Genomic DNA, 26,919 nt, shown 5'->3' with positions numbered 1-26,919 from the left:
GATCCCTATAGTAAAATAGGTCTAAAACAACAATTCACACTAGTAAAAACCCTACACTCTTAGTAAATGAGGCCCAGTATCTCATTTTATAACAACAGGGGAAAAGAATACACTCACCCGACTTATCACCGCAGCTAGTTCTCTCATCTCACTATTGGCACCAAGAAAAGCACCAACTGGCTTAAGTAATCTTTCCTGGAAAATATAAAAAAGGGATTATCTATCATTCAGCTGAATTATTATCAAAAATGTATTAGAGAAGTATTACAGCTCCAGCAAGTAAAAGTTATACAATATTCATTAACAAACAATAAAAAATAAATAAACAAACACTGCACCCAAATAGAAATTGCACACAGCTATGTCTGAGGCAGATATGTAAATGATTACAGGTGGGGTCTGATTAGACACTGGGTCTTACCACAAGATGGTGTAAAGAGCTTACCCTGCTGCCCTATAAAAAAAAGGCTCTCAATGGCTACTTTTGGGTAGTGTACCTCTTAGTGAGATGTTGCTGACTGCTAGATCTGCCTCTATGACACATGTGAAGATATTTTGCCCAGTTGACAGACTTTGAGAGGGGGTGCATCTAAGAGAAAACTAAGAGACTAAGAGAAGCAGCATTGTTGTTTTCTAAGTCATTCTCGCCTTCTATGTCATTCTGATCAACCTGTTAGGAATTGTTGGGAGCAGTGGGTATGTGAGGGCACATATGGTGAACGGGCTTTGGCGGCCCAGACAGATCACCAGAATAGAGGATCGTTTGATCTGCCAACATGCACGAGCAGCTTCCACAGTTTTCTTGTCCAGCATCCATACACAGGTAGCCACTTCATTACACACCTGTCTCTTCATTACACACACCTTGTCTTTTGATAACCCCCCCGTCTCCTCATCACACACCCCCAATCACACACTAACACACCCCTGTCTCCTCATCACCCCCCCATCTCCTATCACACACCCCTCCCGCCTCCTCATCACACACCCCTCCCGCCTCCTCATCACACACCCCTCCCGTCTCCTCATCACACACCCCTCCCGCCTCCTCATCACACACACCCCCTTCTCCTCATCACACCCCCCCCCCCGTCTCCTCATCACACACACCCCCGTCTCCTCATCACCCCCCCCCCCCCCGTCTCCTCATCACACACCCCTCTCGCCTCCTCATCACACACCCCCCGTCTCCTCATCACCCCCCCGTCTCCTCATCACACACCCCCCGTCTCCTCATCACACACCCCCCGTCTCCTCATCACACACCCCTCGTCTCCTCATCACACACCCCTGTCATTCTCAGAAGGAAGTTTTGTGTCACAGCACCCATTACGTGTCCAGCCTTTGACAGTCATTCATTGTCACCTTCTTTTGCAGTGGTGGGGTGAATGAGAAACCAGGACTGCCATGGACTGGAACCATAGGCTTTACCGACAAATCCAGGTTCTGATTAGAATCTGATAATGTTACGGTCAAGTATTAAGGCCTCGTAGTGGGAACATCAATCCTACCTTTACTGTGGAGTGACACACTGCCCACTGCTGGTATGATGATCTGCGGAGCCATCACATATGACAGTCAGTCACCCATAGTAGTGACACTAACAGCTCAGTGATGACATTTATGGTGAGCCAGCTTTGGCAACCTACGAGTGTGCAGAATCTACAGGCTTAGCTGTAACATCTATGGACAAATGTGCCACAGGATGCCATATGGGACATGTATGCCTCCATGTAACCATACCGTATCTCATCTTGTATCGGGGTACCAACAGGGTACTAGAGCCTCCTTCCCATTGTACAGTTTTCCCCCAAAAAAACTTTTCCTTATGCTAATATTATAAAAACATATATCATAATTCTTTTGATTCCAACAATTCCTTCTTTCAATATTTTGTCTGTGTTATTATGTATCAATTTCTTCCAATTTTTAAAATCCCTGTTTACTATCATTCAGCAAGAACTTCCATTAAACATGGGAAACCATAAAACCAACTATGCTCATGTGGGTCTGGGAAATGAGACTGAGACCAATTTTCAATACACAAGTGCACCTTATAAGAAGCAGATGGGTGACACGCATGCACTGGAGATCCAAGGTGGGCACAGTCTAGTGCAGTTTTTCCCCAACCAGGGTGCCTCCAGCTGTTGCAAAACTACAACTCCCAGCATGCCCGCATGCTGGGAGTTGTAGTTTGCAACAGCTGGAGGCACCCTGGTTGGAAATCACTGGTCTAGTGCTCTACTCTTTAACCAAGAGAATGTATAGATATAATCTTTATTAAAGGGGTATTCCAGGAATGTTTTTTATTTGACTATGCTACAGGGGCTGTAAAGTTAGTGTATTTCATAATATAGTGTCTGTACCTGTGTGTGACGGTTTTCTCACAATTCTTATGTGATTTTCACCCCAATATTTATTTTTAACAGCATACAAAATGACTGTTGTCTCAGATTTTTCCCAGGTTGCAATGCGGCTGAGACCTGAATTACTAGTCAGCTGATGACAGGGAGCCTGTCTGCTTCAATGGGTGGAGGGATCGCTTGGTGGGAGAGAGATCAACTGCAACTAATGCAACAGCTGTAGGCACCCTGATTGAAAACCACAGGTCTTTTGAATGGATGCAGCTCATTTATGTTTCAATGGGTGGGGTGGCTAATGTGTGGGAGGGAGGAAAATGGAATAATGGGATTTGTAGGCAAAGAAGAAAACTCAAACAGGAAATACCAGTTCACAAAAAGCTAGCCACAGTATTATGGTAATCTCACAACATAACCATTTAGCCCCAAAACAAGTGCATTCCTAAGCATGTCCATTACTGCCTGCAGGGTACCTACTAAAATCACCTTATGGTGGATAACCCCTTTAAGTATGTCACTCTCCTTTGTAGCTTTTGCTTTAGTTAGTTCAACTTACTGAAGGGTCAGGATTGTAGTTCAGGGTATTCATAGCGATTTCATTGGATGCCCCCTTTATGGCATCTTGGATCATTCCACGAAAGTCAATGACCTGTCCCTGTGAAATGAAACAAAACGTGTAAAATGTTATCATCACTATCTATTTAGAGGCGAGAGAGAAGAGAGAGAGAGAGAGACCCTTTAATTAAGGGTAAGTAATTTAAGTAAGCGGAGTACCCCTTTAATTACTTCACAGGGAATCCATGGGACACAATAGGGCCCTGTACCTTGTATGCGCAGACCACTCAAGGTCCATTGAAGGATCCCAGGGCTGTCTGGCTATATTACCTATTATTGACAGCCTCTAGGCTCAGCTAGCTTAAAATCCACAGCCACTGCTGCCCGCCACATGCGCGGTAATGGCAGCTTCTTCTGGCTGCCTCAAAAACTGATCTGTGCTTGCCTGATTTGGACATTGCAGATCAGCACTAGAGGCAGCAGGGATAATTAGAGTAGCACATGCACAGTAATGGAAGCTTCTTGCTCTGTTCAAATTGCGAAACGCAGATTAGTTTTTGAGTCCGCCAGGAGGAAATACCATTATTGCGCATGCGCGGGGCAGTGGTTGCAATGCGCTTGCTTGAAATTTCAAGCCAGCAAAGCCACTAAAACTACAGTCTAGCAGCTGTCTATCAAAAATGGGGTCAATCACACATGCAGGTGGGGTAAAGAAAGCAGGTGGTTGTGTACTTTATGGCATAATGCAATTAAATATCTCAGCGCCACAGAAGTTGCGTCATATTTGACGGTAAGAATATGGATCGCTATTCTGTATATCAAAGCACAATGATGGAACCTGATGGACTACATTATTATTCAATGTTGGTCTATCAGGTACAGTTGATGTCATTTGATGGATCCTACAATGCCGCCACGGTTAGTATTATAATGGAGATCCTGAAGGCAGTGTGACCAGAGCCTTAAAATAATCCAATGCCAGAATTAAAATTTCTGTAAATTCTACTTAAAAAATAAATAAATAAAATTATATATATTGCTATTTGATATAAACAGAGTAATAAAAAAAATAAAAAACACAAGGCAATGTCAGCTAAAACAGGATGGTTTAACCCCTTAAGGACGCAGACATTTGGGCCTTAAGGACTCAGACAATTTTATTTTTACATTTTCGATTTTTCCTCCTCGCCTTCAAAAACTCATAACTCTTTTATATTTTCATCCACAGACTAGTATGAGGGCTTGTTTTTTACGTGACCAGTTATCCGTTGTAATGCCATCACTCACTTTACCATAAAATGTATGGCGCAACCCAAAAAAATACTATTTGTGTGGGGAAATTAAAAAGAAAACCGCAATTTTGCTAATTTGGAAGGTTTCGTTTTCACGCCGTACAATTTATGGTAAAAATGACGTGTTCTTTATTATTTGGGTCAATACGATTAAAATGATAACCTACTTTTCTATTACTGTTGCGCTTAAAAAAAATCACAAACTTTTTAACCAAATTAGCACATTTAAAATCCCCCTATTTTGAAGACCCATAACTTTTTCATTTTTCCGTATAAGCGGCGGTATGAGGGCTCATTTTTTGTGCCGTGATCTGTACTTTTTATTGATACCATATTTGCTTATATAAAAAACGTAATACATTTTTTATACATTTTTTGGGGAATAAAAGGATATAAAAAAGCAGCTATTTTGGACTTTTATTTTAAATTTTTTTTACGTTCACCGTACAGTACCATTAACATTTTATTTTAATAGTTCAGATATTTACGCACGCGGCGATACCAAATATGTATATAAAATATTTTTTTAACACTTTTTGGGGGTGAAATAGGGAAAATGGGACTCCTGGTAGAAAAAACAGACATGGCCGCATATCCACAATTTTGTATTATGATCTAATTGCTTCTCAGCATAATTTCAAAAACTAACAGGTTGTTAGTATATACGTTTTGATCAAAAGGTACAAAGCCCACTCGCCACGTCAAGGCCACCTATTGAGAGTGGGTCCCTAATGTCCCTAGCATAAAATGGTGTAGCACTGGGCGGCGACCACCACCGCCGCGACAGCAGTGCCCACAGGGGGAACGATCCACTGGAAGAGCGGCCCCAGTGCCACCCAAACCAGTCTCCGGGCCGCACTCCCCCCGCAGACACGGCGCCGCGGCAGCAATGGACGCCGCACAGCACCACACCAGTGTGAACAAGGTGTAACAGGAAAATGGGACAATTTAAGTTTTTATTGGGGAGGGGGTTTTTCACATTTTTTTACTTTATTTATTTTTTACTTTTATTTTTACACTTTAATAGTCCCCATAGGGGACTATTTATAGCAATCATTCGATTGCTATTCCTGTTCAGTGCTATGTATAGGACACAGCACTGATCAGGGTTATCGGTCATCTTCTGCTCTGGTCTGCGGGAAGGCAGATCAGAGCAGAAGACTCCCGGAAGGCAGCGGAGGCAGGTGAGGGGACCTCCGTCTGGCGTGCTGGATGATCGGATCGCCGCGGCAGCGCTGCGGGCGATGCGATCATCCATTTAAGTGACCGCGATGCTGCAGATGCCGTGATCTGTATTGATCACGGCATCTGAGGGGTTAATGGCGGACCTACAATAATGGCGGACCCACCTACAATATACAGGCATGCTACTTTAGGAAAAACACAAAATATCACATTTTCTCTATATGATTGTGACTTTATAATACCAGAACTTTCACTTACTCGTCTTTGTGCAACGCCTTCTCCTCCATTTTTATTTATAGCAGAGACATTTAATCCAAATTCTGAGACCTCCGGAGGACTGCTATTACCATTCTCCTGCAAAACAGGACAAGAATTAAATATAAAAAATCCATTAAAAACCTCTAACATAAGAAATGCCGATTCTAAACCTGAAGATCCGGTCAGAGTTCACAACTTATGATTAGTTTATCCACCTTTGAACACCATTTTATACAGTTTACACATTTAACCCACAAACACAGGAATAGTGGGGCCCTACATTGGGGCTGCTGCTCGTGTCGGCGGCTGTCACCTTAAGTGGGGCTGAGGAAAAAGTTCCACTATTCAGATACACTGACTGTACAGTCGTTGCTTTACTGTATAGTCACCTACCTTCCACTGGAAGCCACTGTCCCTTTAAGGGACTAGTGGCTGACGGAAGGTAGCGTAGCGAATGTGCCTCGCACGGATGAGAGAGGGGAGCAGCAGAGAGAATATGCTTCCCTGCCCGGCCCAGAACAGTAAGTATGCTTTATTTGCAAGCTTCTGTGCTCCAAAGCTCCTCCGGCCCATAGCAGTGGGTCCCGTCCGACCCCATAGCAGAGGAACAGTGGAGCACAGAAGCCGTGGCCTAAAACTATATGGGGGCACAACTATAGAGGCACAGAGAAGGGCCTACAACTCTGAGGGCACAGAGAGGGGGCCTACAACTATAGAGGCAAAGAGAGGGGGCCTACAACTATAGAGGCAAAGAGAGGGGGCCTACAACTATAGAGGCAAAGAGAGGGGGCCTACAACTATAGAGGCAAAGAGAGGGGGCCTACAACTATAGAGGCAAAGAGAGGGGGCCTACAACTATAGAGGCAAAGAGAGGGGGCCTACAACTATAGAGGCACAGAGAAGGGGCCTACAACTATAGAGGCAAAGAGAGGGGGCCTACAACTATAGAGGCACAGAGAGGGGGCCTACAACTATAGAGGCACAGAGAGAAGGGCCTACAACTATAGAGGCACAGCGAAGGGCCTACAACTATAGAGGCACAGAGAAGGGCCTACAACTATAGAGGCACAGAGAGGAGGCCTACAACTATAGAGGCACAGAGAGGGGGCCTACAACTATAGAGGCACAGAGAGGGGGCCTACAACTATAGAGGTACAGAGAGAAGGGCCTACAACTATAGAGGCACAGAGAGAAGGGCCTACAACTATAGAGGCACAGAGAAGGGCCTACAACTATAGAGGCACAGAGAGGGGGCCTACAACTATAGAGGGACAGAGAGGAGGCCTACAACTATAGAGGCACAGAGAGGGGCCTACAACTATAGAGGGCACAGAGAGGGGGCCTACAACTATAGAGGGCACAGAGAGGGGGCCTACAACTATAGAGGCACAGAGAGGGGGCCTACAACTATAGAGGGACAGAGAGGGGGCCTACAACTATAGAGGCACAGAGAAGGGCCTACAACTATAGAGGCACAGAGAAGGGCCTACAACTCTGAGGGCACAGAGAGGGGGCCTACAACTCTCAGGGCACAGAGAGGGGGCCTACAACTATAGAGGCACAGAGAGGGGGCCTACAACTATAGAGGCACAGAGAGGGGGCCTACAACTATAGAGGCACAGAGAGGGGGCCTACAACTATAGAGGCACAGAGAGGGGGCCTACAACTATAGAGGCACAGAGAGGGGGCCTACAACTATAGAGGCACAGAGAGGGGGCCTACAACTATAGAGGCACAGAGAGGGGGCCTACAACTCTGAGGGCACAGAGAGGGGGCCTACAACTCTAGAGGCACAGAGAGGGGGCCTACAACTATAGAGGCACAGAGAGGGGGCCTACAACTATAGAGGCACAGAGAGGGGGCCTACAACTCTGAGGGCACAGAGAGGGGGCCTACAACTATAGAGGCACAGAGAGGGGGCTACAACTATAGATGCACAAAGAGGGGGCCTACAACTATAGAGGCACAGAGAGGGGGCCTACAACTATAGAGGCACAGAGAGGGGGCCTACAACTCTAGAGGCACAGAGAGGGGGCCTACAACTCTAGAGGCACAGAGAGGTGGCCTACAACTATAGAGGCACAGAGAGGGGGCCTACAACTCTGAGGGCACAGAGAGGAGGCATACAACTATAGAGGCACAGAGAGGGGGCCTACAACTCTGAAGGCACAGAGAGGGGGCCTACAACTATAGAGGCACAGAGAGGGGGCCTACAACTATAGAGGCACAGAGAGGGAGCCTACAACTATGAGGGCACATAGAGGGGCCTACAACTATAGAGGCACAGAGAGGGGCCTACAACTATAGAGGCACAGAGAGGGGGCCTACAACTATAGAGGAATAGAGAGGGGGCCTACAACTATAGAGGCACAAAGGTGGAATCTATTACTGTGTGGGGCAATACACCAGGGGTGGGGTTGTAAAGAGGTGGGCATTGTGCTGGGGAATGGAGCCTAAAATGTTTGTCTGGCAGTTTCTGTGGAGTATTGGCTGGGAGAAATCTTAATGGCGGTCTAGACAAGGAAAAGTGAACAAATCCGATCAGAAAAGATGTCGCCTGTGAGTCCGAGGGCCTCGGGAGATAAGGAGAGGAGCAGGGCGAGAGGAGTAAAATAAAGAAGAAAAAGCATTCGAATTAATAATAACAGCCACTATAATCATTACAGACATGTCACTAATATGTGGGGTACAATTTTTTGGAAATGGGCTGTAAATGGCAAAAAAAAGGTTGGGAACCACTGCTCTAATGCATATGGAGGCTCCACAAAGTTACTATTATAAGATAACATAAGAAGAGAAATGGGTAAAGAAAAAGGTGGTCGGGGGGGTCAACCAACTTATTTTAGGACATATCCACTGGAGATTGCAAGGAGTTTGCCCGTTATTGATCCCAATTTTAGGATTGATGGGTCTCTGCAGTCAGACCCCCACTCAATGTTTTAATCCATTATCCGTGTTATTAGTCAGTAAACTAATGAAAACTAATAATACTAACCCTCTTGTTGTTCCTAAACTTCAACCTCTTGGATTTTGTACTGTAAACCATCTGGATTGTCCACTTGTATCAGAAAAGGTAACAACAACAACAGACACTGTACAAATGTCATCCCCAATAAATACACTGGGTGATCACCACAGCCCCAGGTGTACAGAGCGCCCCCTCATGGCTGTATAATACCACACCTGTTTGGAGATCTCTCTGTTGGATGCTCTCTCTGCCATCCTTGGGTACGTTCTGGACTTTGGGCGCTGGACGATATTATGGTTGGTGATTCTTGGAAGACCCTGGGAGGAATTACTGGGTGTCCTGAGGAGAGATGGAATCTGCCTGTTTAGTCCTTAATTATCAAAATTTATATAAGGATAAGGGCTGCACGATTTGGGGAAAATGTGCGATTATGGAGGTAAATATTGTGATTTCAAAATGCAATTGCGATATAAAAAATAAATAAATAGTGAACCCCCCCCCCCCCACATATTTCATGACCATTCACCACCATTTCATGTCCAATACCCTTATTTCATATAGCCAACCCCACCCCCACCCCATTTCATCTTCATTGACTGAACGTAAATTAGAGGGGATTGGATACGAAGTTGGAAAAAATGGGGAAAAATTAGCTTAATGCATCTCATGTTCCTGGTATAATCTGCACACTATCCAGTGTTGTTGCGCTGATCCCTCCCACGAGGCTGTGATGCACAGTGAGGAAATTACTTTCTTAGGCGAAGTTTTCGTTTTTTTTGTGCATTTTGCCCCAAAGAAACGCCAAAACGGCCGCATGGCGTTTTTTTCCGTGAAAAAAAAGCTGCGCCCAGATGTTAGCTGTAAATCAATGAGAAATCGCAAAATTCCTTTTCCACTTTGTGTTTTTGAGTTTGGCGTTTGTTTTTTTTAATCCTTTTTGCATTTTTTCACTCCTTTTTGGCGTTTTCCTGCTTCTTGGCAGTTTTTCAAAATAGCAGCACGTTGAGCCTATGGCTTTTTTTTCCCTAAAATCGTGACATTTTTCTCCCATAAAAAAAAAGGCCAAGAAAAATGCCCTGTGGGTTTTAACTTCGGTGTTTTTTATTCTTTTTTGGACTTTAGCGATCCAAAAAAAGGGATGGAGATACCTTTTTTAATAAAATTTCATAGGGTACCGTATATAAAATAAAAATAAAAAAAGATACAGTAGGGATGGAAAAAATTGCATTTAACGAAATGTAAATTTTTTATAACGAAATTTTTATTGATTTTTAAGCAGGGATTAATTTGTGTGGGCAGGCGAAGAAATAAAAATGTAGCAGACAATAATATAAATGTAGAAAGGGGCCATTTAAATGTAAAAATAATATTTTTTTTATACTTAATTTTGGTAAACTTTTTATTAGTAATGTATTTTAACTAACAGACTGTTCCATGATGGGAGTAGTAGTACCTGTACTAATAGACAGATCACCCCGGGTGTCACTTCTGACACCCATTGCGATCCTCCCATATAATGTATAGAAGCGGGTGGCACTGCCGCTCTTCTCTGGTCCCCTGCACTGATATATATATATATATATATATATATATATATATAACCAAAGGATAAATTGGCCAGCACTATTGATCCAAACTATTGTAAAAACCTGGCCTGCAGGTGCAAGCTGCTGGGCTAAATATACAGCAACAGGAGAATACAGCAGCACACTGCTAGCACAAAGATATAGATAGAACATGAAAAGCTATACAGCTGTAATGCAATAAATGAAGATATGAAACTATGAGGTACTTAGCTTGCAAATTTGGCGCCAAATAGCGTGGACCGTCCCACCACGGTAAGGTGATCTCATTCTGGGACGGACCCTACACTGTGTATATGCCTCTGTGTGAACAGTACAACAGGCATTGCAAGGTCTGAAACAACCAAGGCACCTTATATACACCTAATAGAGGTCGGTGGGGTGCAGGAGCCAACATGGAGGTAGCCACTCCCCCGTATGTGTGATACAACCAAAGGATTAATTGGCCAGCACTATTGATCCAAACTATTGTAAAAACCTGGCCTGCAGGTGCAAGCTGCTGGGCTAAATATACAGCAACAGGAGAATACAGCAGCACACTGCTAGCACAAAGATATAGATAGAACATGAAAAGCTATACAGCTGTAATGCAATAAATGAAGATATGAAACTATGAGGTACTTAGCTTGCAAATTTGGCGCCAAATAGCGTGGACCGTCCCACCACGGTAAGGTGATCTCATTCTGGGACGGACCCTACACTGTGTATATGCCTCTGTGTGAACAGTACAACAGGCATTGCAAGGTCTGAAACAACCAAGGCACCTTATATACACCTAATAGAGGTGGGTGGGGTGCAGGAGCCAACATGGAGGTAGCCACTCCCCCGTATGTGTAATACAACCAAAGGATTAATTGGCCAGCACTATTGATCCAAACTATTGTAAAAACCTGGCCTGCAGGTGCAAGCTGCTGGGCTAAATATACAGCAACAGGAGAATACAGCAGCACACTGCTAGCACAAAGATATAGATAGAACATGAAAAGCTATACAGCTGTAATGCAATAAATGAAGATATGAAACTATGAGGTACTTAGCTTGCAAATTTGGCGCCAAATAGCATGGACCGTCCCACCACGGTAAGGTGATCTCATTCTGGGACGGACCCTACACTGTGTATATGCCTCTGTGTGAACAGTACAACAGGCATTGCAAGGTCTGAAACAACCAAGGCACCTTATATACACCTAATAGAGGTGGGTGGGGTGCAGGAGCCAACATGGAGGTAGCCACTCCCCCGTATGTGTAATACAACCAAAGGATTAATTGGCCAGCACTATTGATCCAAACTATTGTAAAAACCTGGCCTGCAGGTGCAAGCTGCTGGGCTAAATATACAGCAACAGGAGAATACAGCAGCACACTGCTAGCACAAAGATATAGATAGAACATGAAAAGCTATACAGCTGTAATGCAATAAATGAAGATATGAAACTATGAGGTACTTAGCTTGCAAATTTGGCACCAAATAGCGTGGACCGTCCCACCACGGTAAGGTGATCTCATTCTGGGACGGACCCTACACTGTGTATATGCCTCTGTGTGAACAGTACAACAGGCATTGCAAGGTCTGAAACAACCAAGGCACCTTATATACACCTAATAGAGGTGGGTGGGGTGCAGGAGCCAACATGGAGGTAGCCACTCCCCCGTATGTGTAATACAACCAAAGGATTAATTGGCCAGCACTATTGATCCAAACTATTGTAAAAACCTGGCCTGCAGGTGCAAGCTGCTGGGCTAAATATACAGCAACAGGAGAATACAGCAGCACACTGCTAGCACAAAGATATAGATTAAACATGAGTATATAGATAAAACATGCAGGCCAGGTTTTTACAATAGTTTGGATCAATAGTGCTGGCCAATTTATCCTTTGGTTGTATTACACATACGGGGGAGTGGCTACCTCCATGTTGGCTCCTGCACCCCACCCACCTCTATTAGGTGTATATAAGGTGCCTTGGATGTTTCAGACCTTGCAATGCCTGTTGTACTGTTCACACAGAAGCATATACACAGTGTAGGGTCCGTCCCAGAATGAAGTCACCTTACCGTGGTGGGACGGTCCACGCTATTTGGCACCAAATTTGCAAGCTAAGTACCTCATATTTTCATAGTTTCATATCTTCATTTATTGCATTACAGCTGTATAGCTTTTCATGTTCTATCTATATACTCATGTTTTATCTATATATTAATGTTTCATCTATATCTTTGTGCTAGCAGTGTGCTGCTGTAGTCTCCTGTTGCTATATATATATATATATATATATATATACACACACACACACACACACACACACACCTATTCATATTTCCCGCAGATGGTTCCAGCCAATCACAATTCTCTGCTGGGAAATATGAATAGATGTATTTATACCGCAGTGCACGGTACCAGAGAAGTGCGGCCGCCCGTATCTATACATTATATAGGACGATCATATCGGGTGTGATCTTTCCTTAACTGCAGGCACTACTGCTCCCAACATGGAGCACACTCTGCTCCATGCGCAGAGCTGTAATACCTGCATTAATATACAGATCGCAACAGGTGTCAGAAGTGACACTCACTGCGATCGTCCTTCATCCCTGAGATGTGGAGCGGCTTTCTCCTGCCCTCCGCATCTCTGCACTATACTCCGGCCGGCCAGTGATGTGAATATAAATTCACATCACTGATTCATATTTCCCGCCGAGAGCGGAGATTGGCAGCCACCATCCGGTGGCAGCCAAAAATACACATAATGATTTTTTGTGAAAATTTGTAAAATTGCTTGTTAACTTTGAAGCCCTCTAATGTCTTCAAGAAGTAAAAACATGGTAGACATATTGGTTCCGATTTTTCAAACTGTTTGAGAAAAAAGTGTGATTTTCCTTAAAGGGGTACTTAACCCCTAGACATGAAATTTTGTAAATTTTGGAGGGTTTGGTTTTCACGCTGTACACTTTACAGTAAAAATTATATGTTTTCTTTATTCTGTGGGTCAATACAATTAAAATGATCCCCATGTTTACAAACTTTTCTATTATTGTACTGCTTTAAAAAAAGTTATTCACAAAATAAGCATGCTTAAAATTGTCCTATTCTGACGACCTATAAAAACTAAAAAAAATTTGTATACCGGGCTGTATGAAAACAAAGTTCTTGCTCCGTGATCTGGTGATCAAAACGCAGCAATTTTAGACTCCTCCCCCCCCCCCCCTTGATTTTTTTTTACCCCTTAAGGACCAAGACCATTTTGACCTTAAAGGGGAACTCCAGTGCAAAACTTTTCTTTTTTTTAAATGAACTGGTGCCAGAAAGTTAAAACCGATTTGTAAATTACTTCTATTAAAAAAATATTAATCCTTTCAGTACTTTTTAGCAGCTGTTTGCTGCAGAGGAAAATCTTTATTTTTTTATTTATTTTTTGTGTTGTTCACAGTGCTCTCTGCTTACACCTGATGCCCGTTTCAGGAACTGTACAGAGCAGGAGAAAATCCCCTTAGAAAACCTATGCTGCTCTGGACAGTCCCTGACACGGACAGAGATGTCAGCAGAGAGCACTGTGGACAAGACAAAAAAGAAATTCAAAAAGTAGAAGAATTTCCTCTGTAGCATACAGCTGCAAAAAAGTACTAAAAGGATTAAGATTTTTTAACAGAAGTAATTTACAAATCTGTTTAACTTTCCGGCACCAGTTAATTAAAAAAAAAAAAAGTTTTCCACAGGAGTACCCCTTTAAAGGGGTTGTGCGCTGCCCTTCAGTTCAGAGCTCCGCTCACAGCGTCCGGAAGTTCATTACTCCGAACGCTCTGTGCGGGTTTCCGTGTTCACGGCCGCTGGGCGTGACATCACGCCCAGCCCCTTCGTGACTACTTGCCCGCCCCCTCGTGAAGTCACACCCGCCCCCTCAACGAAAGTCTATGGGAAGGGGGCGCAACCCTTCCCATAGACTTTGGTAGAGGAGGCGGGCGTGACGTCACGAAAGGGCCGGGCGAAACCAGACCAATTTTTTGCATTTTTGTTTTTTCCTCATCGCCTTCTAAAATCCATAACTCTCATCTTTCCACCCACAGACACTTGAGGGCTTGTTTTTTTACATGACCAATTGTACTTTGTAATGACACCTCTCATTTTACCATAAAATGTATAGCGAACCCCAAAAAATATTTTAGTGAGGACATTTAAATGAAAACCACAATTTAGCAAATTTTGGAGGGTTTAGTTTTCATACTGTACACTTTACGGTATAATTGACATGTTCTCTTTATTCTTTGGGTCAATACGATTAAAATGATACCCATCTTTACATATATTTTTCTATTATTGTACTGCTTTTAAAAAATATCAAACTTTTTGTACAAAATTAGCATGTTTAAAATCGCCCTATTTTGACCACCTATAATTTTTTCCTTTTTCCATATACGGCATGTATGAGGGCTAATTTTTTGCACCGTGATCTGTACTTTTTATTAATACCCCAATTGCGAATATGAAACTTTTAAATCAATTTTTATAATTTTTGGGGGGAATAAAATATAACAAAAAAGCAGCAATTTTGGACTTTACTTTTTTTAAGTTTGCTCCGTTCACCGTAGGGGATCATTAACATTATATTTTGATAGTTCGGACATTTACGCACGCGGAGATACCAAATATGTTAAAAAATAATAAAAATGTTTACGCTTATTGGGGGAGGGGATATTTACATTTTTTTATTTTTTTTTATGTCCCCATAGGGGATTATCTATAGCAATAATTAGATTGCTAATACTGTTCAGTGCTATGCACAGGGCATTGCACTGATCAGTGTTATCGGCAAACTTCTGCTCTGGTCTGCTTGATCTCAGACCAGAGCAGAAGACAGACAGAGGCAGGTGAGGGAACATCTGTCCACCATTTTAGATGAACGGATCCCAGCGCCGCTGGCGATCCAATCATCCATTTAAAGATGCACATTACCGCAGATGCTGTGATCTGTATTGATCACGGCAACTGAGGGGGTTAATGACAGACATCACCTCGATCGCTGATGTCCACTATTACCTGCGGGTCCCCGTCTGCTGATAGCAGCCAGGACCTGCAGTGTATGGCGCGAGCTCCGCTCCGATGCTCCAGGTCATGTACAGGACGTAAATGTATGTCCTGGTGTGCGAAGCACCTCTGCATTAGGATGTACATTAAGTCCCTGGTCGTTAAGGGGTTAAGGTTTAGGCTGTTCACCGTACACTGAATCATTTACATTATATTTTGATAATTTGGACAATTACTCATTCGGTGATACCAAATATGTTTATTCATTAAAAAAAATTATGAGTAACATGTGGAAAAGGGGCGAAATTTTTAATTGTGAAGCGGCTTTTTTAACATTTATTTTACCCTTTTTATGTCCCCACAGGAGACTATCTATAGCAATCATAGGTCAGTAATATTGGCAATCTAATGCCGTGGTCTGTATTGATTACAGCATCTGAGGGATTATTGGCAATCAGTGCGATCACTAAGTCCCAGCGCATCTGGACGTACATTTATGTCCAATGTCCTTAAGGGGTTGAAGGAATTCTGTGCTCCGGGCCCAACTCCAGATTCCTTTAATTCTTTGCCCCAATCCACTTATTCTTTCCCTTTTTTCCTTTTGAGTGATCTATTACCAACCCTGTGACTTATTTAAAGGGGGACTCTGGTGGAAAAAAAAACATTTCAATCAATTGGCTCCAGAAAGTTAAACATATTTGTAAATTACTTCTATTTAAAAATCTTAATCCTTTCAATACTTCTCAGCTGCTGTATGCACCACAGGAAGTTGTTTAGTTATTTTCAGTCTGACCACAGTGCTCTCTGCTGACACCTCTGTCCATGTCAGGAATTGTCCAGAACATGAGAGGTTTGCTATGGGGATTTGCTCCTATTCTAGACAGCTCCTGATATGGACAGAGGTGTCAGCAGAGAGCACTGTGATCAGACTGAAAAGAACTACACAACTTCCTGTGGAGCATACAGCAGCTGAGAAGTATTGAAAAGGATTAAGATTTTTAAATAGAAGTAATTTACGAATCTGTTTAACTTCCTGGCACCAATAAAAAAATTAAAAAAAGTTTTCCACTGGAGTACCCCTTTAACAAGCCGTTTCAGTGATATAAATAATTGTTGGCGTAAGAGAAGCCGAACCCCATAACAACCCCGATTTTAGTTAGTGCTTTTAAATAGGAGAATGACCCCTGGCTTTCCAAAGAGAACAGAGAAAAGGCAAAAAAAAAGAACCCCCTGCAGTATCGAACCTCCCACCCATAAATGGCTTGAATTGCCTAGCGGGCTCGAACCCCTAAACCATGTAATTTCCCCCTGCTACCCTACCATATCACTTTAACCCTTTCATATCCATTCAGTCCATTACTTCTACTAAGCTATAAAAAAAAATTAAGGATTTTCCTTATACTCCACCCAAAAAAAAAAAAAAAAAAGTACTTTTTTCAGGAGTCCTTTTTTTGCACCATAATTCGACGCACACTTTTCCTTTGTGTTTGAGATACATAATCTGGATAAACTGAGACTTTACAATTACAAGGCGACAAGTAATCTTTACCCACAGTCTCACTTGAAGGGGTGCTCCAGAGGGGAAAACATTTTTTCTAATCAACTGGTGCCAGAAATGTAAGCAGATTTGTAAATTACTAATCTCAATCCTTCCAAGACTTATCAGCTGCTGTATGCTCCACAGGAAGTTGTGTAGTTCTTTACAGTCTGACCCCAGTGCTTTCTGCCGATACCTCTGTTCATGTCAGGAACTGTCCAGGAGGAGAGGTTTGCTATGAGGATTTGTTCCTGCTCTGGACAGTTCCTGAAACAGACAGAGGTGTCAACAGAGAGCAATGTGGTCATTCTGGAAATAACTACACAACTTCCTGTGGAGAGTAGAGTGGACAGATCACTCTAATCTCTACAGATAGATGTATTATAAGCAAGATAGATACATATTTTCTATTACAGTATATCAGTAGCACAGAAGAAATTATATATAGATATACAGGACTGATTAAAACAAGTTACCTTCTCAGTCTTCCTCCACTTTGAGGTTTTGCATACACTTTACCATCTACAAGAAAAAAAAAACAACTCATTCATGATCTGATCTGTGATCGTATATACTTCACTAGACAACAGCATATACTCTATGGGAGTGTTTCCTAACCCGTGTGCCTCCGGCTGTTGCAAATCTACAACTCCCAGCCAAAGGTAGTACAAGCATGCTGGGAGTTGTAGTTTTGCAACAGCTGGTGACCTGGGAAACACTGTTCTATGGTAAAGGCAGGTACATCCAGTGCTGTATACTGCTGCTCCTTAGGGCCCATGTACACTATGGAAATTCTCCAGGTGGAAATTCCATAGTATGCGTGGGCCCTAAAGTTAGTTCTGTGATTGGTTGATACAGAACACTGTGTCCAGCTCCTTTATCAGGACAATGTAGCCAAAGGTATTATATATGTGGTCAGCTCTGTTATGGGGGCACTACAGCTGCTCCCTTTAAAGGGGTACTCCACCCCTAGACATCTTATCCCCTATTGAAAGGATAGGGGATAAGATGTCAGATCGTGGGGGTCCCGCCGCTGGGGACCCCCGGGATCTCGGCTGCAGGACCCACCTGTTGCGGCTTCCAGAAACACTGGAGGCTTCGGCTCACGCCCCCTCCCATAGACTTGCATTGAGGGGTGGGGCGTGACGTCACACGGGGGCGAAGTCGTGACGTCACGATCTCACGTCACCGTGGTCGGAAGCCGAAGCCTCCAGCGTTTCCTGAAGCCGCAACAGGTGGGTCCTGCAGCCGAGATCCCGGGGGTCCCCAGCGGCGGGACTCCCGCGATCTGACATCTTATCCCCTATCCTTTTGGATATGGGATAAGATGTCTAGGGGTGGAGTACCCCTTTAAACGGACATATGGAAACTCATAAATTTGGCCCACACAGAACCTCTTGCCCATCTTCCTCACTTCCTAAAGGGGTTATAAAAAGTTCTTGCTGATCTGTGTGGGGTCCGACTGCTGGGACCTTCATCGATCACAAGACTGGAGGTCAATTGTCAGGTAAAGGGGGTTGCAGCGCCCATGTAATGTTCAGAAGTCCCATAGACTGAATGGGCAGAGTTCAGAAAAAACATCTACAGAGCATAAGTGCGGCCATTGTGCCCCTTTCTCTACAGGACTCACCGGTCTCTACAGCTTTCTTGGTGATTTTGGGGTATTTCTGGAATTTAATATAATAGTAACTTTCGTATTCCATGAGAATGGTCTCCAGGTCGATGTTATCACAGACGTCAAACCTTCTCAGGTTCAGTTTGGTTTCCTCTTCTAGAGCATTGGCCGAGTCCACATACCTGCAACCACATGAAACCGATGAGTGATGTAGGAAACAGAGATAAAATGGTTACCATACACAAATCATGATATGGCTTTCCTGGCCTCCTATAGATCTGATGACTTATAGGATGGTATAGAACAGTGGTCTTCAACCTACAGACCTACAGATGTTGCAAAACTACAACTCCCAGCATGCCCGGACAGCCAACGGCTGTCCGGGCATGCTGGGAGTTGTAGTTTTGCAACATCTGGAGGTCCGCAGGTTGAAGACCACTGGTATAGAATGTATTGCTGTAGGCAGATTATCTGTCAACTGTAAGGAAAAGAAGGGTTAAAAAAAAAAAAAAAACTCCTATAATATATAGTATATTATAAAGTGCAGCATAGGCTTTTATTAGAGAATAATGTAGAGGTTCTTGTGTATGACTTGTGCTTATCTGTTTTAGCAGATGTGGCAGGCACAGGATATCAGCCATACTGATTGTAATTCCATAGCTGAAATAATTTCCTAATGCTGCCTGCATTTCCCATGATTCCTTTGGCTTTACAGAGAGAGGGGCTAGAGCCTGGTGACCTATTACCTGACTAGACTCCAGCAACTGAGACTCATGAGTGGGTTGGGGTCAGTTCATATAATGTGCAGTTTTGCTGCGTTTTATAAGTCAAAGTCAGTTTTTTAGAGATATATCGTCATGAGGCAAAACGGATTTGACCTATAATTACAATAGATGAGTTTTATGAAGATTTGAAGTCTCCAGTCTGTGTTCACATGTTGCACTTTTACAGTGTTTTGACCATGATTTTGCTGTACATTTTCCAAACTGCTGTAAAATTGCAATCACAATAAATAGTGACATTTTCCAGTGATAAAAAAAAAAATTAAAAAAATTAATAATAATCAATTCCAAAACAAGGAAAAACCTAGCATGTCAGGAATTGTCCAGAACAGGAGAAGTTTGCTATGGGGGATTTGCTCCTATTCTAGACAGCTCCTGATATGGCCAGAGGTGTCAGCAGAGAGCACTGTGCTCAGACTGAAAAGAACTACACAACTTCCTGTGGAGCATACAGCAGCTGAGAAGTATTGAAAAGGATTAAGATTTTTAAATAGAAGTAATTTACGAATCTGTTTAACTTCCTGGCACCAATAAAAAAATAAAAAAAAGTTTTCCACTGGAGTATCCCTTTAACAAGCCGTTTCAGTGATATAAATAATTGTTGACGTAAGAGAAGCCGAACCCCATTGTCACGATTCGGCTGGCTGGAGGTGGATCCTCTGTGCCAGAGAGGGATTGGCGTGGACCGTGCTAGTGGACCGGTTCTAAGTCACTACAGGTATTCACCAGAGCCCGCCGCAAAGCGGGATGGTCTTGCTGCGGCGGTAGTGACCAGGTCGTATCCACTAGCAACGGCTCAACCTCTCTGGCTGCTGAAGATAGGCGCGGTACAAGGGAGTAGACAGAAGCAAGGTCGGACGTAGCAGAAGGTCGGGGCAGGCAGCAAGGTTCGTAGTCAGGGTGGATAGCAGAAGTTCTGGTACACAGGCTTTGGACACACAAAACGCTTTCACTAGGCACAAGGGCAACAAGATCCGGCAAGGGAGTGCATGGGAGGAGGTCAGATATAGTCAGGGACCAGGTGGAAGCCAATTAAGCTAATTGGGCCAGGCACCAATCATTGGTGCACTGGCCCTTTAAGTCTCAGGGAGCTGGCGCGCGCGCGCCCTAGAGAGCGGAGCCGCGCGCGCCAGCACATGACAGCAGGGGACGGGAACGGGTAAGTGACCTGGGATGCGATTCGCAAGCGGGCGCGTCCCGCTGTGCGAATCGCATCCCCGACGGCCATGACAGTGAAGCGCTCCCGGTCAGCGGGACCGACCGGGGCGCTGCGGAGAGAGAGACGCCGTACGCGCTCCGGGGAGGAGCGGGGACCCGGAGCGCTAGGCGTAACAGCACCCCCCCTCTTAGGTCTCCCCTTCTCTTTGTCCGGTAACTGCCCCCCCTGGGAAGAGGACACCGGGAAAGGAAGGAGGGATTCCTCAACGGCAGGCAGTACAGCAGGAGTGGGAATGGGGAGGGAGGGCAGAGGGCGAGGCCTGGCACGGGGCAGTGTGACACCAGGACGAGGGCCACGAGGAGGCACCGAGGCTTGACTGACTGGACTGGGAGGGGGGGAGAGGCACTTCTTAAGGCGGGCAGAGTCCATAACGACCTTAGGGAGACCGGATACAGGAGGAACCACAGGGTCACGGCAGGGAGTACTGGGAACCGGTTTAAGGCAGTCCTTGAAGCAAGAGGTACCCCAGCTCTTGATCTCCCCTGAGGACCAATCCAGGGTTGGGGAATGGTGTTGAAGCCAGGGTAGTCCAAGGAGAATTTCAGAAGTGCAATTGGAGAGGACCAAAAACTCAATTTTCTCATGATGAGGTCCGATGCACATTAGGAGGGGCTCCGTGCGGAAACGCACGGTGCAATCCAACCTGGCTCCGTTGACCGCGGAAATGTGGAGTGGCTTGACAAGACGGGTCACCGGGATGCGGAATTTATTCACCAAGGACTCCCGAATAAAATTCCCAGAGGCACCAGAGTCCAGGCAGGCCACGGCTGAGAGGGAAGAGCTGGCTGAAGAAGAAATCCGTACAGGCACCGTGAGACGTGGAGAAGCCGACTTAGCATCAAGAGACGCCACACCCACGAGAGCTGGGTGCGAGCGTGCGTTTCCCAGACGTGGAGGACGGATAGGGCAATCCACCAAAAAATGTTCGGTACTGGCACAGTACAGACAAAGATTCTCTTCCTTACGGCGATTCCTCTCTTCCAGGGTCAGGCGAGACCGATCCACTTGCATGGCCTCCTCGGCGGGAGGCCTAGGCGCAGATTGCAATGGAGACTGTGGGAGAGGTGTCCAGAGATCTAAGTCTTTTTCCTGGCGGAGCTCTTGATGCCTCTCAGAAAAACGCATGTCAATGCGAGTGGCTAGATGAATGAGTTCATGCAGATTAGCAGGAGTATCTCGTGCGGCCAGAACATCTTTAATGTTGCTGGATAGGCCTTTTTTAAAGGTCGCGCAGAGGGCCTCATTATTCCAGGAAAGTTCAGAAGCAAGAGTACGGAATTGTATGGCGTACTCGCCAACGGAAGAATTACCCTGGACCAGGTTCAGCAGGGCAGTCTCAGCAGAAGAGGCTCGGGCAGGTTCCTCAAAGACACTTCGAATTTCCGAGAAGAAGGAGTGTACAGAGGCAGTGACGGGGTCATTGCGGTCCCAGAGCGGTGTGGCCCATGACAGGGCTTTTCCAGACAGAAGGCTGACTACGAAAGCCACCTTAGACCTTTCAGTAGGAAACTGGTCCGACATCATCTCCAAGTGCAGGGAACATTGCGAAAGAAAGCCACGGCAAAACTTAGAGTCCCCATTAAATTTGTCCGGCAAGGACAGGCGGAGGCTAGGAGTGGCCACTCGCTGCGGAAGGGGTGCAGGAGCTGGCGGAGGAGATGATTGCTGCAGAAGTTGCGACTGAAGTTGCTGCACAATGGTGGACACTTCCGACAGCTGGTGGGTTAGATGGGCGATCTGTCGGGATTGCTGGGCGACCACCGTGGTGATATCAGAGATATAAGGCAGAGGAACTTCAGCGGGATCCATGGCCGGATCTACTGTCACGATGCCGGCTGGCAGGAGGTGGATCCTCTGTGCCAGAGAGGGATTGGCGTGGACCGTGCTAGTGGACCGGTTCTAAGTCACTACAGGTATTCACCAGAGCCCGCCGCAAAGCGGGATGGTCTTGCTGCGGCGGTAGTGACCAGGTCGTATCCACTAGCAACGGCTCAACCTCTCTGGCTGCTGAAGATAGGCGCGGTACAAGGGAGTAGACAGAAGCAAGGTCGGACGTAGCAGAAGGTCGGGGCAGGCAGCAAGGTTCGTAGTCAGGGTGGATAGCAGAAGTTCTGGTACACAGGCTTTGGACACACAAAACGCTTTCACTAGGCACAAGGGCAACAAGATCCGGCAAGGGAGTGCATGGGAGGAGGTCAGATATAGTCAGGGACCAGGTGGAAGCCAATTAAGCTAATTGGGCCAGGCACCAATCATTGGTGCACTGGCCCTTTAAGTCTCAGGGAGCTGGCGCGCGCGCGCGCCCTAGAGAGCGGAGCCGCGCACGCCAGCACATGACAGCAGGGGACGGGAACGGGTAAGTGACCTGGGATGCGATTCGCAAGCGGGCGCGTCCCGCTGTGCGAATCGCATCCCCGACGGCCATGACAGTGCAGCGCTCCCGGTCAGCGGGACCGACCGGGGCGCTGCGGAGAGAGAGACGCCGTACGCGCTCCGGGGAGGAGCGGGGACCCGGAGCGCTAGGCGTAACACCCATAACAACCCCGATTTTAGTTAGTGCTTTTAAATAGGAGAATGACCCCTGGCTTTCCAAAGAGAACAGAGAAAAGGCAAAAAAAAGAACCCCCTGCAGTATCGAACCCCCCACCCATAAATGGCTTGAATTGCCTAGCGGGCTCGAACCCCTAAACAGAGCCTTATACATATTGTACATATTAAAGGGGTATTCCAGGATTTATTTTTTATGTTGCAGAGGCTGTACATTTAGTGTAGTTCATAATACAGTGTCTGTACCTGTGTTTCATGGTGGTCTCGCTACCCTTATGTGATCTTGGCCCAATTTAATTTTATAAGCATACAAAAGGAGGGTCGTCTCAGGTTTTCCCAGGTTGCAGTGCGGCCCTAGACATTACATCACTAGTCAGGTGTTGAAAGGAGTCTGTCTGCTTCAATGGGTGGAGCGACTGGGGGGTGGGGGAAGATCATTCTCCACAGCTTGGCAAGGAATTGTAGCTCAGGTGTGCTGCAAAGAGTGGGGTGACTGATGTGTGGGCGGGAGAAAAATAACCTAACACTTATAAACAAGGAATCCTGGGGCTTGTAGTTGGAGGAAGGGAACTCCAACAGGAAATAGTCAGTTCACAAAAAGAAAGCATCAGTGTCTGGCAGGTAAGTATTAAAGTCACCTTATGGTGTCCGGTATTAACCCTTAAGACACCACAATCAAAGTTGATTGTGGCGCCTAAAACGGGAGAAAACACATCCGGCTAGGGTGGAATCACGGCGTCCTGAACAGCTGAGAGGACGGCAGGAAGGCCCTTACCTGCCTCCTCGCCGTCCGATCTGTGCCTCAATGCTCTAGCCAGGCTCTGCAGGCTGGAGCAATCAAGCACAGATAACACTGATCAATGCTATGCTATGGCATAGCATTGAACAGTGTGTATGCATTCTAAGGATTGCAAGTAATAGTCTCCCCCCCCCAAAAAAAATAAAAAGTAAAAAAAAAAAAGTTAATAAAAGTTTATAAAAAAAAAAAAAAAACATGATATATGTGTATCATCGCGTGCGTAAATGTCCAAACTATGAAAAAAATATAACATTAATTAAATCGCACGGTCAATGGTGTACACGTAGAAAAATCCAAAAATTGCGTATTTTTGGTCACTTTGTATACCCTATAAAAATGTATAAAAAGCGATCAAAAAGTCCCATAAAAAAAGTGGTACTGATAAAAACTTCAGACAACGGCGCAAAAAATGAGAAAAATAAAAAAAAGTTATAGGGGTCAGAAAATGACATTTTTAAACATCCTAATTTTCGTAAAATAAGTAAAACAAAATAAAACCTTTATAAATTGGGTATCATTTAAATTGTATGGACCTACAGAATAAATATAAGATGTCATTTTACTGAGAAAAGTGCACTGTGTAGAATCGGAAGCCCCCAAAAGTTACAAAATGGCATTTTTTCCCCTCATTTTGCCCCACAAAGATTTTTTTTTGGTTCACCGTAGATTTTGTGGTAAAATGATTGATGACATTACAAAGTACAATTGGTGGCGCAAAAAAACAAGCCCTCATATGGGTCTGTAGGTGCAAAATTGAAAAGTGTTCTGAAGATGAGGTGGAAAATACGAAAGTGCAAAAATGAAAAAACCTGTGGTCCTTAACACCTTGGGGATGCAGGGCGTACACGTATGCCCCCTGTTCCCAAATCCTTGAGGACTCGGGGCATACCTGTATGCCCTGGTCCCGTTAACGGGGTTTAAACAGTTCTCACGACCGAAGAACGCTTTAAACCCCGTGGGTCCCGACTGCTATCAGCAGCCAGGACCCAGGGTTAATGCCGGGCACGGCTGATCGGGCTGATGCTCGGCATTAACCCTTTAGGCGTCTAAAACGAAACCTAAAGTATCCCGGCAGCTCAGCGGAGCTGATCGTGACTATCGCGACATAATTACGATGTCCCAATCAGCTTACTGGACAACAGGAGGGTCCTCACCTGCTTCCTCGTCGTCCAATCAGCGATCTGCTGCTCCAAGCCTGCTCAGCAGCGCCGAGAACACTGATCAATGCTATGCTACGGCATAGTATTGATCAGTATATGCAACCAGAAGATTGCATGGTATAGCCCCCTATGGGGGCAAAAAAAAGGTGTTAAAAAAATAAATAAAAGTTAACCCCTTCATGACCCAGGGTTTTTCCATTTTTGCACTTTCGTTTTTTCCTCCTTACCTTTAAAAAACCATAACTCTTTCAATTTTGCACCTAAAAATCCATATGATGGCTTATTTTTTGCGCCATCAGTTCTACTTTGTAATGAGATCAGTCATTTTACCCAAAAATCTACCAAAAATTTTCGGTAAAAATGACACCTTCTCTATTCTGTATGTCCATACGGTTAAAATGATACCCTACTTATATAGGTTTGTTTTTATTGTACTTCTGGAAAAAATCATAACTACATGCAGGAAAATTTATACATTTAAAATTGTCATCTTCTGACCCCTATAACTTTTTTATTTTTCTGCGTATGGGACGGTATGAGGGCTAATTTTTTGCGTTGTGATCTGAAGTTTTTAGCGGTACCATTTTTGTAATGATCGGACTTTTTGATCGCTTTTTATTCATTTTTCATGATATAAAAAGTGACCAAAAATACGCTTTTTTGGACTTTAGAATTTTTTTGCGCGTACGCCATTGACCGTACGGTTTAATTAATGATTTTTTTTATAACTCGGACATTTCCGCACACGAAGATACCACATATGTTTATTTTTATTTACACAGTTTTTGTTTTTTTAATAGGAAAATTCAAACTTTTATTAGGGAAGGGGTTAAATGATCTTTATTCACTTTTTTTTTTTGCAGTGTTATAGCTCCCATAGGGACCTATGACACTGCACACACTGATCTTTTACATTGATCAGTGGTTTCTCATAGGAAACCAGTGATCGATAATTCTGCCGCTTGACTGCTCATGCCTGGATCTCAGGCACTGAGCAGTCATTCGGCGATCGGACAGCATGGAGGCTGGTAGGGATCCTCCGGCTGTCATGTAAGCTTTTCGGGATGCTGCGATTTTGCCGCGGCGATCCCGAACAGCTCCCTGAGCTAAGCGGCATTAGTTTACTTTCACTTTAGACGCTGCATTCAACTTTGAACGCTGCATCTAAAGGGTTAATAGCGTGCGGCACCGCGATCACTGCTGCGCGCTATTAGCCACGGGTCCCGGCCGTTGCTAGATGCAGGGCCCGACCCGCTATGACGAGGGGTCACGCCGTGGCCACACGTTATAGAATGGGAGCCGACCCATGACATACATGTATATCATTGGTCGGGAAGGGGTTAATTAACCCCTTCCCTATTAAAGTTTAAATCTCCTCCTTTTCCCATTTTTTTAATAATAAAAATAATCATATATGGTACCGTCGCCTGCGTAAATGTCCGAACTATTAAAATCTAAGGTTAGGTATACCGCATGGTTGATGGCGTACACGAAATTGTGCTTTTTTGGTCACTTCATATACCATAAAAATATTTATGAAAAGCGATCAAAAAGTCCGATCAAAACAAAAATGTTACCGATAAAAACTACAGAGCACGGCGCAAATAATGAGCCCTGTACGCGGAAAAATAAAAAAAGTTATAGGGGTCAGAAGATGACAATTTAAAACATACTTACGTTGGTGCATGTATTTAGTTCTTTTTAAAGTAGTTAAATAAAATAAAACCTACATAAATTGGGTATCCCTGTAACCATATGGATCTACAAAATAAAAATAAGGTGTAATTTTTACCGAAAAGTGCACTGTGTAGAAATGGAGGCCCCCAAAGATGCAAATGATGTTTTTTGTATTTTTTTTTATTTCATCCCGCAAATAATTTTTTTGGTGTTTTACTGCTGTTTTATGTTATAAAATAAGTGATGTCATTACAAAGAACAATTGGTGACGCAAAAAACAAGACCTTATATTGGTCTGTAGGGGCAAAATTGAACGTGTTATGAGATTTTTAGAAGGGGAGGAGGGGGGAAAAAAAAGTGCA

At 44.4% G+C, this 26,919-nt stretch overlaps 1 protein-coding gene across 3 annotated transcripts in view; it reads right to left on the bottom strand.

Annotated features, from left to right (window-relative positions):
* The window catches only part of KATNAL2 (katanin catalytic subunit A1 like 2), a 60,725-nt gene that overhangs the window by 21,384 nt on the left and 12,422 nt on the right, over positions 1–26,919 (bottom strand). For all 3 annotated transcript variants that reach the window (XM_056543496.1, XM_056543478.1, XM_056543488.1), the window contains exons 3-8: positions 18,389–18,555; positions 17,235–17,280; positions 8,834–8,957; positions 5,651–5,746; positions 2,917–3,015; positions 118–195 (exon numbers count right to left, since the gene is read on the bottom strand). In XM_056543496.1, coding sequence (XP_056399471.1) covers positions 118–195; positions 2,917–3,015; positions 5,651–5,746; positions 8,834–8,957; positions 17,235–17,280; positions 18,389–18,555 — 610 coding nt within the window. The remainder of the gene's footprint in view (positions 1–117; positions 196–2,916; positions 3,016–5,650; positions 5,747–8,833; positions 8,958–17,234; positions 17,281–18,388; positions 18,556–26,919) is intronic.

Source organism: Hyla sarda, chromosome 1 (genome assembly GCF_029499605.1).
Source record: "Hyla sarda isolate aHylSar1 chromosome 1, aHylSar1.hap1, whole genome shotgun sequence".
In the NCBI taxonomy this organism is placed as follows: domain Eukaryota; kingdom Metazoa; phylum Chordata; class Amphibia; order Anura; family Hylidae; genus Hyla; species Hyla sarda.
This window is presented reverse-complemented; position numbering and strand designations above follow the sequence as displayed.